Source organism: Desmodus rotundus, chromosome 3 (assembly GCF_022682495.2).
Source record: "Desmodus rotundus isolate HL8 chromosome 3, HLdesRot8A.1, whole genome shotgun sequence".
NCBI lineage: Eukaryota > Metazoa > Chordata > Mammalia > Chiroptera > Phyllostomidae > Desmodus > Desmodus rotundus.
In genome coordinates, this window is record NC_071389.1 from 137,354,223 (window position 1) to 137,370,378 (window position 16,156).

Below are 16,156 nucleotides of genomic sequence, written 5' to 3' on the forward strand. Positions count from 1 at the left end.
TACAAAGCCTGAAATATTTACTTGCTTACTCTTGCTTTTAAGGAAGTTACTTTTTAATCACATAAATGTAGAACATATACACAAAAATAAAAATACTGCAGTACATTTTAATAATGGTAATTGTATTGATATTTCCATGTGTCATGCACTAAGTATTTTACACCATGATTTCATTTAGTAGTCACAAAAAAACCACGAGAAAGGTCCTGTTATTATCACCATTTTACAGATAAATAACTTGTCGATAGCCATCCAGTTGGTAAATAGTGTGGCTGGAGTTTAAATCAGGCCGTCTGATTCCAGAGTCTGGTCCCTACGCTATTAGAGATCCCAAGAAAGAGCCCTATGGTCAGAGAGACAAGAGAACAAGTTTTTATTTCCAAAGACCAGTAAGGACTTCTTGGAGGGAAAAGAAGGAAGGGGATTGGAGGTGGAAGGAATGACATAAGCAAAGGCCTAAGAGCCCAGGAGACTCACAGGTCTGCAGAGCAAGCACCTGGAGGCCAGCGTTGGAGAGAGTGGGAAGGAGGTACGCTGGCTGCAGGAGTATCAGAATTAAGACTGGAAGGATATGTGGGGAGAGGGGGGCAATGACTTGTTGATTTATTCTGTAGTTAATAGACCTTTAATGTTTTCGAGCAACTAACATCAGAGCTATATTGTAAGATTAGCCTTCTCAATTGGAAAACAAAGAGGAATGTTTTATGACCACAACATGCAGTGTCTTCCAAAAACGACCACATCCATCAATGTCACTATCATAGATGTAACATCAGTATTGACTCTGGAGCTGGGGTGCAGTCAGTAAACACAGCGGTCATATCACTAGGTTACCAATAGTGTTACAGAAGATCGCATCGCTGATGTATTACTAAAGTGATTTGGGCACAGATTTCTTGAGTATCAAATGTCCCCAAAGTGAGGAAAGAACACTCATTTGCAATCCACAAACATCAGGTGAGGATAGAAATGTTGCCCATGAAGAATGAATGAGTATCCTTACTTTTGGTTTTTAGTATCTCCTTTTGACATCATTTTACCATTTAGTTCCAGAGAAAGTTGGGAACCTGGAGGCACATAGCAATGGTTCGGCGAGGTCCCTGGTAGTGGGCTGGTCGCCCCCTGCTGGAGACTGGGAGCAGTATCGTATCCTGCTCTTCAATGATTCTTGGGTGCTGCTCAACGTCACCGTGGGAAAGGCGGAAACACACTATGTCATAAATGACATGGGGCTCATACCAGGAAGACTGTATGACATAGAAATCATTGTTGAAAGTGGAAATCTGAAGAACTCTAAGCATTGCCAAGGCAGGACAGGTAAGCAAATGTCAAGGTGTTAATAACTGATGGAATCTTAATTTGGTCCCTTTACCAGATAACCCAAGAAACTGTCAATGTTGTACCCTGGTATTTTCTGAACTTGAGATATTCTATGCTTGCAGACTAAAATAGGGTTGGTAATGTTTAGTTTGGTCCAGTAAGAACGTGAGAGATCACTTCCACTAGCTACTCCATCATTTTGTACAGTCGTGAGCCGCATAGCAACATTTCACTCAGTGATGGACACCATATACAACAGTGGTCTCACAAGATCATAATGGACCTAGTGATGTCATAGATATTGTAACGTCATAGCTCAGCACATTATTCACGTATTTGTGGTGACGCTGGCGTAAACACACCTACTGCTATGCCGGTCGTGTAAAAGTATAGCACGTACAACTATGCACAGTACAGACTACTTGATAATGATAACAAAAGACTACGTGACTGATTTATATATTTGCTGTACTATACTTGTATCATTATTTTATGATGTACTTTCTTACTTACTTTAACAACGTCTGCTGTACAACAGCGTGCCGTGCCGCACCAGAAGCAGCCCGCACGTCTCATGTTTACTGTCCCCAGTGCACCATTTCTGTTGTGCTTGATTCAATCTCGTGTTGCTCTGCTCATCAGGACTCCTGCATGTACAAAATTCACTGTTACTGTTGCCAATAAGAGGCCTCATTGAGAGATTGACATGGAAATGAGATTAAAAGTGGTTAAAGACTGTGAAGTTGGACAATCACTGATGGTTATTGCACGCCAGTTAGGCACGTCCCATTCCATCATAGCTGCCTTCTTGAAGAGCAAGAACAAAGCGATGGAAGCTGTTAAAATGTCTGCTTTATGGAAGGGAACAAGACTAACAAAAATTTGAGAAGGGGCTTTGTCAGACATGGAGAAACTCCTAAGGACCCAGATTTGCAGACCTGACGCAGAAGCGCATCCCTCTCAGCACCAGGACGCTCACAACCAAAGCAAAATGTTTGTGTGCGATGTTGGAAGAGAAGGCTGGGCCTGACCATGATGCTGAGTTCACTGCTAGCTCTGGGTGGTTGAAACGATTCAAGAATCGTTCTTCGTTACATAATGTGAACGTGAGCGAAGGTTCCTGAAGAATTTTCGGAAACTCTAGATAAGCTGATTATGAAGGAAAATCACTTGCCAAAGCAAATATTCAATGCAGATGAAAACTCCCTATTCTGGAAGTGGATGCCTCCAAGGACTTTCATCCATAAAGAGGCCAAATCAGTGCCAGGTTTCAAGGCTTTTAAGGACAGAATAACAGTCGTCCTTGAGGACAACGTTGTAGACTACAAATTAAAACCCTTTGTGACCTGGCACTGTGAGAACCACGGGGCCTTCAAGCATATTAATGAACACACTCTGCCGGTGTACGTCAGGAATGATAAGAAGTCTTAGGTAGCCCAGTCCCTCTTCCAGGATGCACTCCTGAATTGCTATGTTCAGAGAACAGCATACCTTTCGAGATTTTGCTTATTGTTGATCTTCATCCCAAAGTCAAAGTGGTACTTATCCCTCAAGACACCACCTTTTTGATCTAGCCAGTGGATCAAAGAGTTGCAGGAGATTTTAAGGTCCTGGGGAGGACCTTTGCCCAAGCTATCGCTGTAATGGAGGAAGACACCACGAAAACACTGCTGGAGTTCTGGGAGGATTACAACATCCATGGCTGCATCAAGAACCTTGCTTCAGCATGGGTTACGTCACCAAGGAGTGTATGAATGGCATCTGGAAGACATTCAAGAGGTCTATCCATGACTTTAAAGGATTTGCCAAGAATGAGGAGATTACAAAAATCAACACAGCTGTGTTGGAGATGGCAGAGCTTTAACCTGGCCATGGATGAGGATGGCAGGGAGGTGGTTCCTGAGGCACTGAGTAATGAGGAGCCCTTGGAACTGGGACAGGAACATCTAGTTAAAGAAAAGGCAGGCAAAAAAGGAAACTGCAGGAGAGAAAAAGAACCTCCAAGAAAATTCACAATGAAGGATTTAGCAGAAACCTTTGCAGACGTCAGCCAACCCCTTTAAAAAAAGTTTGAAAACATGGACCCCGACACTAAAAGGTTTTCATTAATAGAGAGAAATGTTCATGGTACCTTCTTGGCTTACAAGCAAATCTGTGATTTGAAGGAAAGAAAGAAACCAAGCAAACCACCGTGTACACATTTGTGATACGTCTTCAAGTATCCCTCAGGCAGGTCGTTCAGGAGGGGTTCCAGAAGAAGGCATTGTTATCACAGGAGACGACAGAAAAGTTCTCTGATGCAAAATTCGCAATATAACTGTACACACTTAGTTCTTCCATAATTTTGTTTTCCTCTTGTTTTATGGGGTCAACACTTTACTCTTAACACTGTCTCCTAGAAGCTCTAATAATAAAACCTACCTTTTAAAGAACTGGAAGAAATTTCAATTCTTTGGATAATGGGAGTCTTTAACCAGATACTATTATTAGTTCCCAGCTACACTTTTATTGCTCTCCCTTTTATTGATGCATCAGCATTCCCTCCTTAGAAATGAAGGAAAAATCCCTTTGTCTTTCCAAGCTATGGGGGCAACAGATACTCCTACTCCTCCCGAAGTACTCAAACGTGGATCTTTCTCTGTGGTTTTGTGGATGTTGTAGATGATTAGATTGAATTAAATATTTTCATATCATAGAATTCATAGGTAAAACAAGCACTCAAAAAGTATTATCTGGCCCAAAATAAAAGACCTAGTGAAGTATTTTCCATTTGTAATATTTTGAGTCCTTATTTCTGGTCATGTTGTATAAAGATTTTGTGATTAGCTTGTCTCCTTAATGCTCATAAACATTTAGAAAAGAAATGCTGAATTGGAACCCTCCTGGGGGTGGACGAGAACAGCTGTTCTCTAACGAATATTTAGGGAGCTGCTCGGAGCGAGTGTTTCTGAGTCGGTCTATGACCCAAGCCTCCCTCGTTTCTTTCTCAGTCCCCCTGGCTGTTCTCCAGCTTCGTGTCAAACACGCCAATGAAACCTCACTGGGCATCCTGTGGCAGACCCCAGTTGCAGAATGGGGGAAATACATCATCTCCCTCGCAGACCGAGACCTCGTGCTCATCCACAAGTCACTCCCCAGAGATGCCAAAGAATTCACTTTTACTAACCTGGTGCCTGGACGAAAATACATAGCTACTGTCACCAGTATTAGCGGAGACTTAAAAAATTCATCGTCAATGGAAGGAAGAACAGGTAATATTCTTTAAACTTTAGGCTTTAAAAGTATCCTGTCTGCTGAATTCTTCAACACTCAACTTATAAATGTTCACTAAGTGCCTCTTATGTTCCAGGCCTTGATTTTTAGATCCTTTCTGTTGTTTGTTTTCTATTTTTACTAATTTCAGCTCTTGTCTTTAATAGTTCCATGTTTTGTCTTGTTTTGTTTTATTTTGAGTTTATTTTGCTAAACTTAAAACAGAGCAGAGAACAACCTTTCCAAGGAGTTGCTGCAAAGGAGAGCCAAGAAATAGGGCAGCATCTGAAAGAGAAAGTGTGTTTGGAAGGAGGGTGATGTTTTAATGATGGAATAAATAACAACGTATTTTCTGCTAATGGCAATGTTTTAGAAGAAAGAAGGACAGTAATGCTATACAGAGAAAGGGAAGGGTTAGAGCTGCAGCCATTATTCTATGAGTAGGCAAGTTAAAGAATTGGCTTTGGAAAGGAGCACAGGTAGCTTAACTTTAGAGTCAGCTGTGAGACATAGAGAGAGAGAGAGAGAGAGAGGGAGGGAGGGAGGGAGAGAGAGGGAGAATGCGGGTGCAGGTACAGCAAATAGAGATAGAGAGGTGGGCTGTTATCTTTTGATAACTCTCTCCTTTTCTTAGTGAAATAGGAGGCAAGGTCATCATCAAAGACTCCCCTTCCCAATTTATATACTGTTGTTGTCCTTTATTTAACCCCACAAAAATATACTTATTGTTTCATACAGTCACCAATTTACCAATTTTTTCTTCTTCTTTTCTTTCTATATCTCAGATATTTCCCCTTGTATTATGTTTCTTCAACTTGGAGAACATTCTTCAAATTTCTTTCTGGAGACTTTTAGGGACAGACTCTCTACACTTTTGTTTCTCTGGCTATATCTTTATATAGCTGTCAATCTTGAAAGATGTTTTCCCTGGGTTACAATTTGGTTGAAAGTTATTTTCTCTCAGCACATTAAAGACATTATTCAAGTCTTTTTGACGTTTATTGTTGATGTTGAAAAGCCAGCTGTCGGTCCAATTTTTATTTCTCTATGAGAACTCTGTTTCCTATGGTTGCCTTTAAGATCAACTCTTTGCCGTTGTTCTGCTGTTTCACGGCAATGATCTAAGTGGAGACTTCTTTTAGTTTATCCTGCCTGAGATTATTGGGATTTATGTATTTGCAGACCAGTGTCTTTCATCAGCCCTGGAAGTTCTCATCCATTAATTCTTTAATATTGCCTCTTGCCTCTTTTCCATTCTCTTTCTGTTCTCCCAGTGGTATGCTAGAATATTATTTATATAATATTTCTCATGTACTTGCTCTCTGGGCTATAGTATGGATAATTTTCTCAGCTCTTTGTTTAAGTTCATTATTTTTTTCTTCAGTTCTGTCCAAACTATTTTAAAATCTACCCATTGAGTTTTAAATTTTAATTAGTATGTTTTTTCACTTTTAAACATTGTCTTTGATTCTCTTTAGTCATAGTTCCATTCTCTTCCTTTATTGCTATAAGCATATTAACAATTTTTATTTTACATTTTATTTCTGATAATTATATCTGAAATCTTCTGGGGTGCATTCCGTTGTCTATTGAGTTTGTTTCCTTTTGCTCATGATGCTTTATTTCTTTATTTTTCTAACATATGAAAATAAAATTTTTATTGGGAAGAGGAAATTTTACATACAATTAAGTATAGGGTTGATGAAATGTAATACATAAACAACCTTTGCTTAAGGAACAAATCCAGATTGAGCAAAGGAAGAAGTTAAAAGCTTATACTTCTTTACATGTTTATACCTTTTCACTGTGAACTCACGTATGTCGGGATTCTACTCTGTGGGAATTCTTTGATGCCTTGTTTGAAAGTGGGTTTCAGAAAGAACTTTCTTTTCCCTTTACTCTGGCAGGTGCACAGGATTACTCTCAACCCAGACCTGTTTTAATCTAGACTGTCACCTCGAGGGCTTTTTGATCATCTAGATTTTATGAACTCGAGTTGCAAATTCACTGAAGCTGTGTTGAGGTTACGAATTCCAGTGGAAATTTTTTCTCTTCCTCCCATTGTCTAGGAGGTTGAGGTGATGTGGGAGTAAAAAGGGAATATTTATTTTACTTACACTTAGAATATAGCATTTCAGGATCCACTGTTACACGGGGTTACTTACAAGGTTCCTCAGCCTGGGAAACTCCTACACTTTACCTCCTATTTTGTAGATCCTGCAAAGCTATAAAATCAAAGTGTAAATGTGTGTTTAAAAGATGCCATCCTACAGGATGAAAGTCTGCTTCAGTAATTCGGTTGCCTGTCTAGCACTTACTTTTGGGTCTCTGAGAATTCCTTGCATTCTTGACAAGTCATTTATGCATTTGCATTTTTATGTTTTATCCAACACATGTAGTTGTGTTTATTGGGGAGCTTTTCACGGTAAGTAGCCCATCATCCTACTGGAGATGGAAGTCCAAGACCTTGTTTTAGACTTAAGATCATTGTCATTATTCCCACCACTTAGAGTGCTGGGTTGTATGGTAAGTGTATGTTTGACTTTGTTAGAAAGTACCAAATTGTTTTCCAATGTGGCTGTAAAATTATACATCCCCACCAACAATGTATGAGATTTCTAGTTCTTCCCTATTCTCAGTGGCACTTGGGATTGTCAGTTTTTTCCCCCTAATATTAGCCATTCTAATAAGTGAGTATTGATATTTCCTGTGCTTTTAATTTGCATTTCCCTAATGACTAATGGGTTTGAGCACCTTTTCATGTGCTTATTTACCATCTGTTTATCTTCTTTGAGGAAAGAGATGTTTTCAAACATCTTGCCCATGTTTGTTTCTTATCATTGAGTTTTAAGAATTCTTTATTCCAAATATAAGGCCTTGGTCATAAATGTGTGTTGAAATGTTCTCTCCAAGTCTGTTGTTTGTCTTTTCATGAACTTATCAGTGTACTTTGCAGAACGTACATTTTTAATTTTGAGGTCCCAATTTATCAATATGTTTCATGGATCATGCTTTGGGTGTCATATCTAAGAAATTTTTGTTTAACATAATGTCACAAAGATTTTCTCCTAGAAGTTTCTATACTTTTAGGTTTTTCTATACTTTTAGGTTTTAAATTTAGGTGTGTAATTTCTTTTGAGTTAAACTTTATATGTGTGTCAGATATGGGTCAAGGTTTAATTCCTTGCATATGGACATCTAATAATTCAAGCCCTATGTGTTAAAAAAAACAAGCAAACTATCCTTTCTCTACTTAATTGCCCTTGAGTCTGTGTAAAAGATCAACTGACTACATATGTGTTGGTCTATTTCTGCACTTTGGATGTTGTTCTATTGATTTATAAGCCTGTCCGTGTGCCAGTGCTGCACTGCCTTCGTTACTGTGCTTTCTAGTCGGTCTTCAAGCTAGACGAGGTTAGTCCTCCAATCTTTTTCAAAATTGTTTTGGCATATTAATTCCTGTGCTTTACACATTAAGTTTATAATTAAAATTGAATCTTCTGATCATGTATGGTAATATTTTTTCCAGCTTCATTGAGAAATAATGTACATACATCACTATGAGTTTAAGGCATATAGTGTGATGGAATGAATCACATATATTGTGAAGTGATCACCACAATTGTTTCAGCTAACAGCTAACTTCTCACATAGATACAACAAAAAGAAAAATGAGAAACAAATACGTTCTCCTTGTGATGAGAACTCACAGGATTTACTCTCAACATGCTTATCTTATACCTGGAAATGTGTCTCTTTCGACCACCTTCATCCAAAATAATATTTTTAATGAATATGTTTGTACCTGAATCCAAAATCAATGAATTCTGAGAAGAGTTGTGCCAAGGTCAATCTCTTTCATTACCATAGTTCAGGGAAGAGACACAGAGAAGATGTATGTTGATCAAATGCCAACTTCGACATTTGTGCAGTTTGTCAATAGAGAGATTAGAAATCACAGTAGTTACTAGTTAGGAAAAGGGCTCAGGCTCACAGGTTGGAAAGATCAGGCTTTGAACCCCAGGTTAACTACTCATTAGCACTATGAGATAGGCTGAATTACTTATGTTTTATGATCTTGGTTTCCTCTTCAGTAAAGGGAATAATAAAATGAACTTTATGGAGTTTTGAATACATATCAAATAATGTAATCTCTGTAAAGCACACAGCCCATAACCACACACAGGAGGCACTCAGTAGTTGCATTATTATTATTATCATTATCATCATCATCATCATCATCATCATTAGATAATATAATTTCTGTTATTGTAACATTTTCATTTATAATAATAATAATAGTTCTCTTGAGACTGTACCGGTACAGAACTGACCAGTGTTCTAGACTACAAGCTGATCGCCAGGCGGAAAGGATTTCCCAGAACCAGTGCTAACAGCCACCAGCTCAGGCAGATGCTGTGGTTTTGTGTTCTCATGGGGTGAGGACAGATGACATCACGTTGAGTGAGCAAGTTTGGGTTTTTTTAAGCAACCTTTCATTATTGAAAATTTTACATCAGAATTATTTAATATGCGTGCATCATCTCATCCTTGGATCCAAAATAATTTTGATTTCCCATGGAGGCAGCTTTCTCATAATAGTAGACTCTCTGTAAAGGAGTAGTTTGCCATATGCCACAGGAAATAGAGCTGAGAGTCTATAGCAATATATATATATACATATATATATACATATATATATATATATATATATATATATATATATATATTTAGCATCTTCAAGACTGTCTTCATTTTTTACTTAATTTTATTGTACTTCCTTAGGATGACTAAGTGTCATCTGTTTTTTTCTTCTGTCTGTCTACTGTGTTTTAGTCCCTGCTCAAGTGACTGGCTTGCATGTGGCCAACCAAGGGACAACCAGCAGCCTGTTCACTAACTGGACCCAGGCAGTGGGAGACGTAGAGTTCTACCAAGTCTTACTCATTCACGAAAATGTGGTCATCAAAAATGAAAACGTCTCCAGTGAGACCAGCACATACAACTTCCACTCCCTCAAGTCGGGCAGTCTGTACTCCGTGGTGGTAACAACAGTAAGCGGAGGGATCTCCTCCCGACAAGCAGTGGTGGAAGGAAGGACAGGTAAGAACAGCACATCCAGGAACTCTGGCACCTCCAGAGTTCCATTTTTTAAACGTTCTATAAACAGGTTAATCTCTGGTCTTCGGTACCATCCAGAAGGTACATGTTGCCCTCCCAGGAATGGAAATTGGGAGGTGGATCAGTGTAGGAGACAATAAATTCTGAATTTTCTAAACTCTCCAATAGTGTGACACAACTCCTAGAAAAAAACTCTGTCGATGACATGATAGTCATTTCATACCAAATCTCATCCATTAAGCATGATGAGCTGATAATGACAAATATAGGGAAACTATTTAGCTGAAGTTAGTTTACTAATGATGAAAACCGTCATGCAGTTCGTATATAATATAGGATTTTATTATTCTGTTAGTCACTACTGGCAGTGCTATTTACTGTGTACGTATTTCTGATACATGGTACAACTATTCCTCAATGCCACGTTGATTAATTTACAAACTACTAGCCCGGGAGCTCCTTAAAACTATCTGCATCTTTTCCATTGTGTATACACGGTGAGTCATAGGCTCTCAGTGAATGTCTGGGGCACTAAACTCCAATTAAAATAAGCCAGTGGCCGCGGCTGACATCAGAAAGGCCATTTTCACCACAGTAGCCTTTCCTGCGCACACTTGGACCAATTACCACCAGGCTTGCTGCTTCCAGGATAGACTTTTAGGTTTATTTTTGCCACTAGAGGGCAGGAAATGCTTTACAAAGAGAAAAAAAGGACTTCTGGTTGTTAGGTATTAAAATCCCAGGAATAAATAACTTCATCACAAGATCAAAGCTATTCCCAAATCTAAGCTTTTTAGAAAAGCTATTGCATTCTTCACTGTTTTTTTAAAATTTTTATTGTTATTCAATTACAGTTGTATGCCTTTTCTCCCCATCCCTTCCACCCCAGCATTCTTCACTGTTTTGCTCAAACATCTTTATTGATGAGTTTGGTTCAAACCCATTCATTTGGATTGTTAGAATGCTTGTTCCCTTTCCTACCCAAGAAACTTCCTGACACATTTACATAAAAATGCCTCTGCTTAAGATACTTTATGAACAGCTACACCATAAAAATGCAGTGGGGGCCCCCTTGCACTTGTGAGGCATCAGAGAGTCACCCTGGCGTTTGTATTCCCGTTAGCCTTCTGAAGTAAGCGCTCAGCTTCCAGAGCATTTCCTTCACCCCGAAGGCAATCAGATTAGATCTCCCGAGTCCACACTGTTGCTGCTCACCATAAATAAATGACTCAAACTTTTGATTGTGCTTTAAAAAAAAAAAAATTCTCTCCCTCTTTAACATCACAGTCCCTTCCAGTGTGAGCGGAGTAACGGTAAACAATTCTGGCCGTAATGACTATCTCAGTGTCTCCTGGCTGCCCGCCCCTGGGGATGTGGATAACTACGTCGTGACACTCTCTCATGACAGAAAAGTGGTTCAGTCCCTTGTCATCGCCAAGTCTGTCAGCGAATGCTCCTTCAGCTCCCTCACCCCCGGCCGCCTCTATGACGTGACTGTGACTACAAGGAGTGGCAAGTATGAAAATCACTCCCTCAGCCAAGATCGGACAGGTAAGCCTGCCAGGGGGTACAGGCTCTGGGGGAGCCAGCTCACTGTGTGCTCAGCCGCTGACATCTGCAATATTTCTGCAATGCTTGGATTAGAGGCCACTGAGGTCGCAAAACTGTAACGGGGTCTTCATATTTTGACCTAGGAAACCCCTATGTTACCTTCAGTATACGATGAGCACCACTTTCATGACAAGAATTCATGTTATAATCAAACCCGGCAACAAGTGTGTCTGTGTAGGGCAGGGGGGTCGAACTCATTTTCCCCAGGGGCCACATCAGCCTCGCGGTTGCCTTCAAAGGGCCGAATGTAATCTTAGGGCTGTATATATGTAACTGCTCCTTAACAGTTCAGCGAGAGCTGGGCGCTGCAGCCGGGTGGAAACAAGGTGCCGGGCGGGATAAAACCAGGTGGAGGGCCGGATTGGCGCGGGCCTTGTGTTTTTGCCACCTGTGGTCTGGGGAGTATCTTTTGGTTGCTAGACCCTGGCTTTACATATGTTAACTACCTTAGCCCTTGAAAACTTCTTATTGAGGTAGCTGCTATCATTACTCCCATCTTAGAGATCAGGAAAGCAAGATTCAACATTAAGTAAGTTGCCCACTGTTCACAGTAACTTGTTGAATAGCCAGTGCATTTCAAATCCAACATTTGAACCCAGGTCTGAGTGACTCCAGGGCCCACTAAGTTCGTCACCCTGAAAGGCTTCCTGAAATGTCTGTCCGTCGTGACCACTGTTCATCCTTTTTCACTCAAGGTGGAAATGGGAACCTTTGTAGTTCTGGGACCAAGAACAAAAACCTTAGCAAAGGTGAAGGATGCCAGGCCTGCTGTGCGGGAAAGAACTAAATGTAGACAGCTAGCACTTCCCCCAAATACTTTTGTTTCCTGGGGTTTACATCAGAGATTTCTGCTTACGGTTGACATCAGTATTTTGTCAAATCTTTCCAGCTGAGCAATGGGTTGATATTTACATTGAAAAATGTCAGTTTTTCCGTGAAGATCTGAACATAGTGGGCACTCAATGAGTCTTTGGTGAATCGGAAAGCATGTAGGGAGATCAGGGGTTTTCCCCTGGTGTTCCATGGGTAGACTTTAGATTGTGGTAATCTGGAAATTGTGCCTGAAGTTGTTGGGGATGGGGAAAATATGCACATTGAGGGGAGGGGGACAGGAAGTGCATGGTTTTTTATCAGATTCTCATCGTTTCTGTGACCTCAACAAGGTTCAAGGACCCCTGATTTACATTGTTATATCATGCCGGCACTGAAAGTGTTTGAAGAATAATCTAATCTCATCTCATTTGGAGGTAAAGTCCCAAGGAGAAACGGGCTTCTCCACGGTTACATGACTGACCAGTAGTCAAGTCCAACACTATTGCCATTACATGTTGCTATCCCTTAAAGATATAGAGATATTCCCTACCCTCAAATTATTTAAAGTCTAATTATACTGATAATCACAATAATGACTTAAACCTGAAAAGCAGATTTCCATTTGTAAAACAGCCTTATGTCAGTATCTTACATTGATCAAGGTGAAGCCTAAAAATCACCAGAAACTAAAGGAGTTAGTTATAACTAACTAAAGTAGTTATATCAACTACTAACTCCTTGGTGTCAACTCAAATGTTTCAAATCAATATGACCTTCATATTGTAAGGCCTTTTGCTGAGACTGTTTTTAAGTGCAAGAAAAGCGATCCTTTTTTCAAAGCACCCTCTTGACTCTTCGCCCGCATGAACTTGGATTTGGTGCATGACTAACCAAGGCAAACCCTTACCCCTGGCAAATCAGTTTAACTGGAGAGTCGTGTCTGAGGTATCATCTTGTTGGTTTGGGCTGATTGTCTCACTGCCCGTTTTCTTTTCTAATGTTCTTGTTCTACATGTTGGGTGAAAATATCAATATTGGTAATTCTGTATCACATCAGCTCACCACGCAGCGAGGCGAGTCTTACAAATTACCTCCAGTCCCCCCCGGGGAGCCCCTTATTGACTTAGCCTGGTATTCAGCCTGGTGTTTCTTGCTGTAATAGTTGCTTTGCCTTCTGTAAACTGCTTGCATCATTGACCTTCTTACCCCATGAATACAATGTCACTTCAGAATTTCTGCTCCTTAACTCTGTGATGACTAAGTTCTAGCAACACTGTAATTGGTTCCCAGTAAATATCTTGAAAAAAACATACCTGTCCTTGCTCCCTATCTGTGGTGAGATTTATTTCAGTACAAAATGTAACCAGTACACATAAGCCAACAAAGGATAGGAGTGCAACTTGTAGGTATGAGAAACATCATGAAAAATGGAGCTTAGATGCCAAAATATTGACATTTCTTAGATGCCAAAATATTGTTCTTTCATGCTTTGGGGGCAAGTGGAAGAGAAGACTTGGGCATAGGTTTGGCATGTGGCCAGAGGAGAAGTCTCTGACTTACCAAACACAGGCTGAGGCCACACAGACCTCGAGGACATGCTAGTGTTGGCATACAAGTTTAGCATCTTGAATCTGAGTTCATGTCTCTTTCTGATGCTCCTTTTTCGTATATTTATAATACCCAGTTTTAACTAAATAGTAATGGATCTATGGCCTACTGTTGAATTAAAATACAGCCCCACATAAAAATTAGAATATCCTTAATATTATGCTCTAAATACAGAATTGCCTTATTTTAAAGTGTTCCTGTTCAGAAGTACTTACTGATTTATCAATTGACAAAAAAGCCATAGGTAAACAGGATTTTTGTTTGTTTATATATTTCAGGTTCCCCTCATAAATATATAAGCAAACAAAATTGGATTAATCATTATTCTGGGTCCAGGAAACCATGCATCAGTTGCTACTTTTATTTATTTTTAGGCATTTAATTTAATTTAGACCACCATTTTTAATAATTTAACATGTACCTGAGAAACCACTATCCAAAATTTTTCCTAAAATTATGGGCTTTAAAATTTTTAGTTCTTTTAACATTATAAAAAAGGTATCTTTTATGCAGCATATAATCTTTTGGGACTTAGACTTTTTTTCACTCTATAGTATATTGATTAAGATTCATCCTTACTTTGTGTTTTAGTGTTAAGTCCAAGAAATCCATATTCTTGAGTTTTGAGCTAAGAGGAAATTAACTATGACTGCTATATACCAGTTCATTCATCTACTCTCCTGTGGATGGGCATTCTCTCTCACATTTAGTTTTATCAGGTTTTAAATGTTGCCCATCAAATGTATGCTAAATGGTTTTGCCAAGGCCCCCGGTTTCCATTTCCTTGATCTCCAATGATGTTGGACATCTCTCCATGTATTAATTAACCACATGTGTTTTCTCTTCTTCCACTTTTCTCTTTGAATTGTTTATCCTCTTCTTGGTGACTTTTTGTCATGCCTTGCATAACCGTGGTATGCTGGAATTATTAACATCATCACCATCATTCATATTAATCACCAGTTATCATGTTTAATGTTCCATTTTGTACATGATATTTTGTGTAGGCCAACAACAGAATTAGAATCAATTCATCAGGTTGTGTTAAAAAAATCCATTTAATCATTCCAATTAGAATAAAAATCTTCTTCCAAATGTGTGATCTAAAAGTCTAAGATTTTTCTTTTAAATGCACACAATTAAAATCTATTCACTTCTTATTGTCCCAGGATGTCATCTGTGACCAAATGCTCACCAAGACTCTTTAGCTGTTGTCTGCTCTCTTTTTCAGTGCCCAACAAGGTCCAGGGGGTCAGTATTAGCAACTCGGCCCGGAGTGACTATTTAAAGGTATCCTGGGTACATGCCACTGGAGACTTCGACCACTATGAAGTCACCATTAAGAACAAAAACAACTTCACTCAAACCAAAAGCATTCCCAAGTCTGAAAATGAGTGTGTATTTGTTCAGCTAGTCCCTGGACGGTTGTACAGTGTCACTGTTAGTACAAAAAGTGGACCGTATGAAGCCAGCGAACAAGGGAATGGGAGAACAAGTAAGTGGAAAGATTGCCGAATTTGATGTTTGGTTGGGACTTGTAGGTCATCAAGTAAATAATTTATCTGAACCTTGAATTTTCTCTACTTAGTTATCAGTAAATTACATTCTCAGTAAGTCTCACTCAGAGCTAACGTCATTTAGCCAAGCTATGGCCTATAATTATGGAATATTTATTGGGAGGTAAAAGTAAGCACAGTGAGCAAACCAGAAGGCTACATGTCCCATTTTTCTTCCCTGTCCTCCTGCATTGTGACATTTAAAGTTCTGGACTTTTTGTTTTATCTTATGATTGAAATCATCCCTCATTTGATAATTAGATTCTACCAACATTTAGCATATAAGATTTATGTCAGGAAAAAAATTACAATTTTAACAATATTAACAGTTGCTTTCCATTTTTATTTTTCAATTATGCATGAAGCAATTCAAGTGGTTTATCTGGGGAGAGGAGATGTCTGCCAGCTCCTTGAATGTGATTTACAAATTATCAGTCACTTTCCTGATGTGTCTTCTAATATCCCTCCCTAGTCCCAGAGCCTGTTAAGGACCTAACATTGCGGGATAGGAGCACTGAAGACCTTCAGGTGACTTGGTCACGAGCTGACGGGGATGTGGACCAGTATGAGATTCAACTGCTTTACAATGACATGAAAGTATTTCCTTCTATTCATCTTGTAAATAATGCAACCAAGTATCGATTCACCTCCCTAACACCAGGGCGCCAGTATAAAATTCTTGTGTTGACCAGCAGCGGAGATGTGCAGCAGCCGGCCTTCATCGAGGGCTTCACGGGTAATTGGAAATACGGGTCTTGAACCCGAGTAGTTAGAGCGGTGTACAGTTGGCCCTTGAACAGCACAGGTTAGAACTGTGTGGGTCCACTTATATGCAGACTTTCTTCAATAAATATATGGGAAAATTTGGGGTGACT

At 39.5% G+C, this 16,156-nt stretch overlaps 1 protein-coding gene across 3 annotated transcripts in view; it reads left to right on the plus strand.

Annotated features, from left to right (window-relative positions):
• PTPRB (protein tyrosine phosphatase receptor type B) overlaps positions 1–16,156 on the plus strand; it is a 105,105-nt gene that overhangs the window by 37,890 nt on the left and 51,059 nt on the right. For all 3 annotated transcript variants that reach the window (XM_024576357.4, XM_045184650.3, XM_024576358.4), the window contains 6 exons: positions 1,048–1,317; positions 4,311–4,571; positions 9,409–9,675; positions 10,981–11,244; positions 14,957–15,220; positions 15,754–16,017. In XM_024576357.4, the coding sequence (XP_024432125.2) occupies positions 1,048–1,317; positions 4,311–4,571; positions 9,409–9,675; positions 10,981–11,244; positions 14,957–15,220; positions 15,754–16,017 (1,590 nt within the window). The remainder of the gene's footprint in view (positions 1–1,047; positions 1,318–4,310; positions 4,572–9,408; positions 9,676–10,980; positions 11,245–14,956; positions 15,221–15,753; positions 16,018–16,156) is intronic.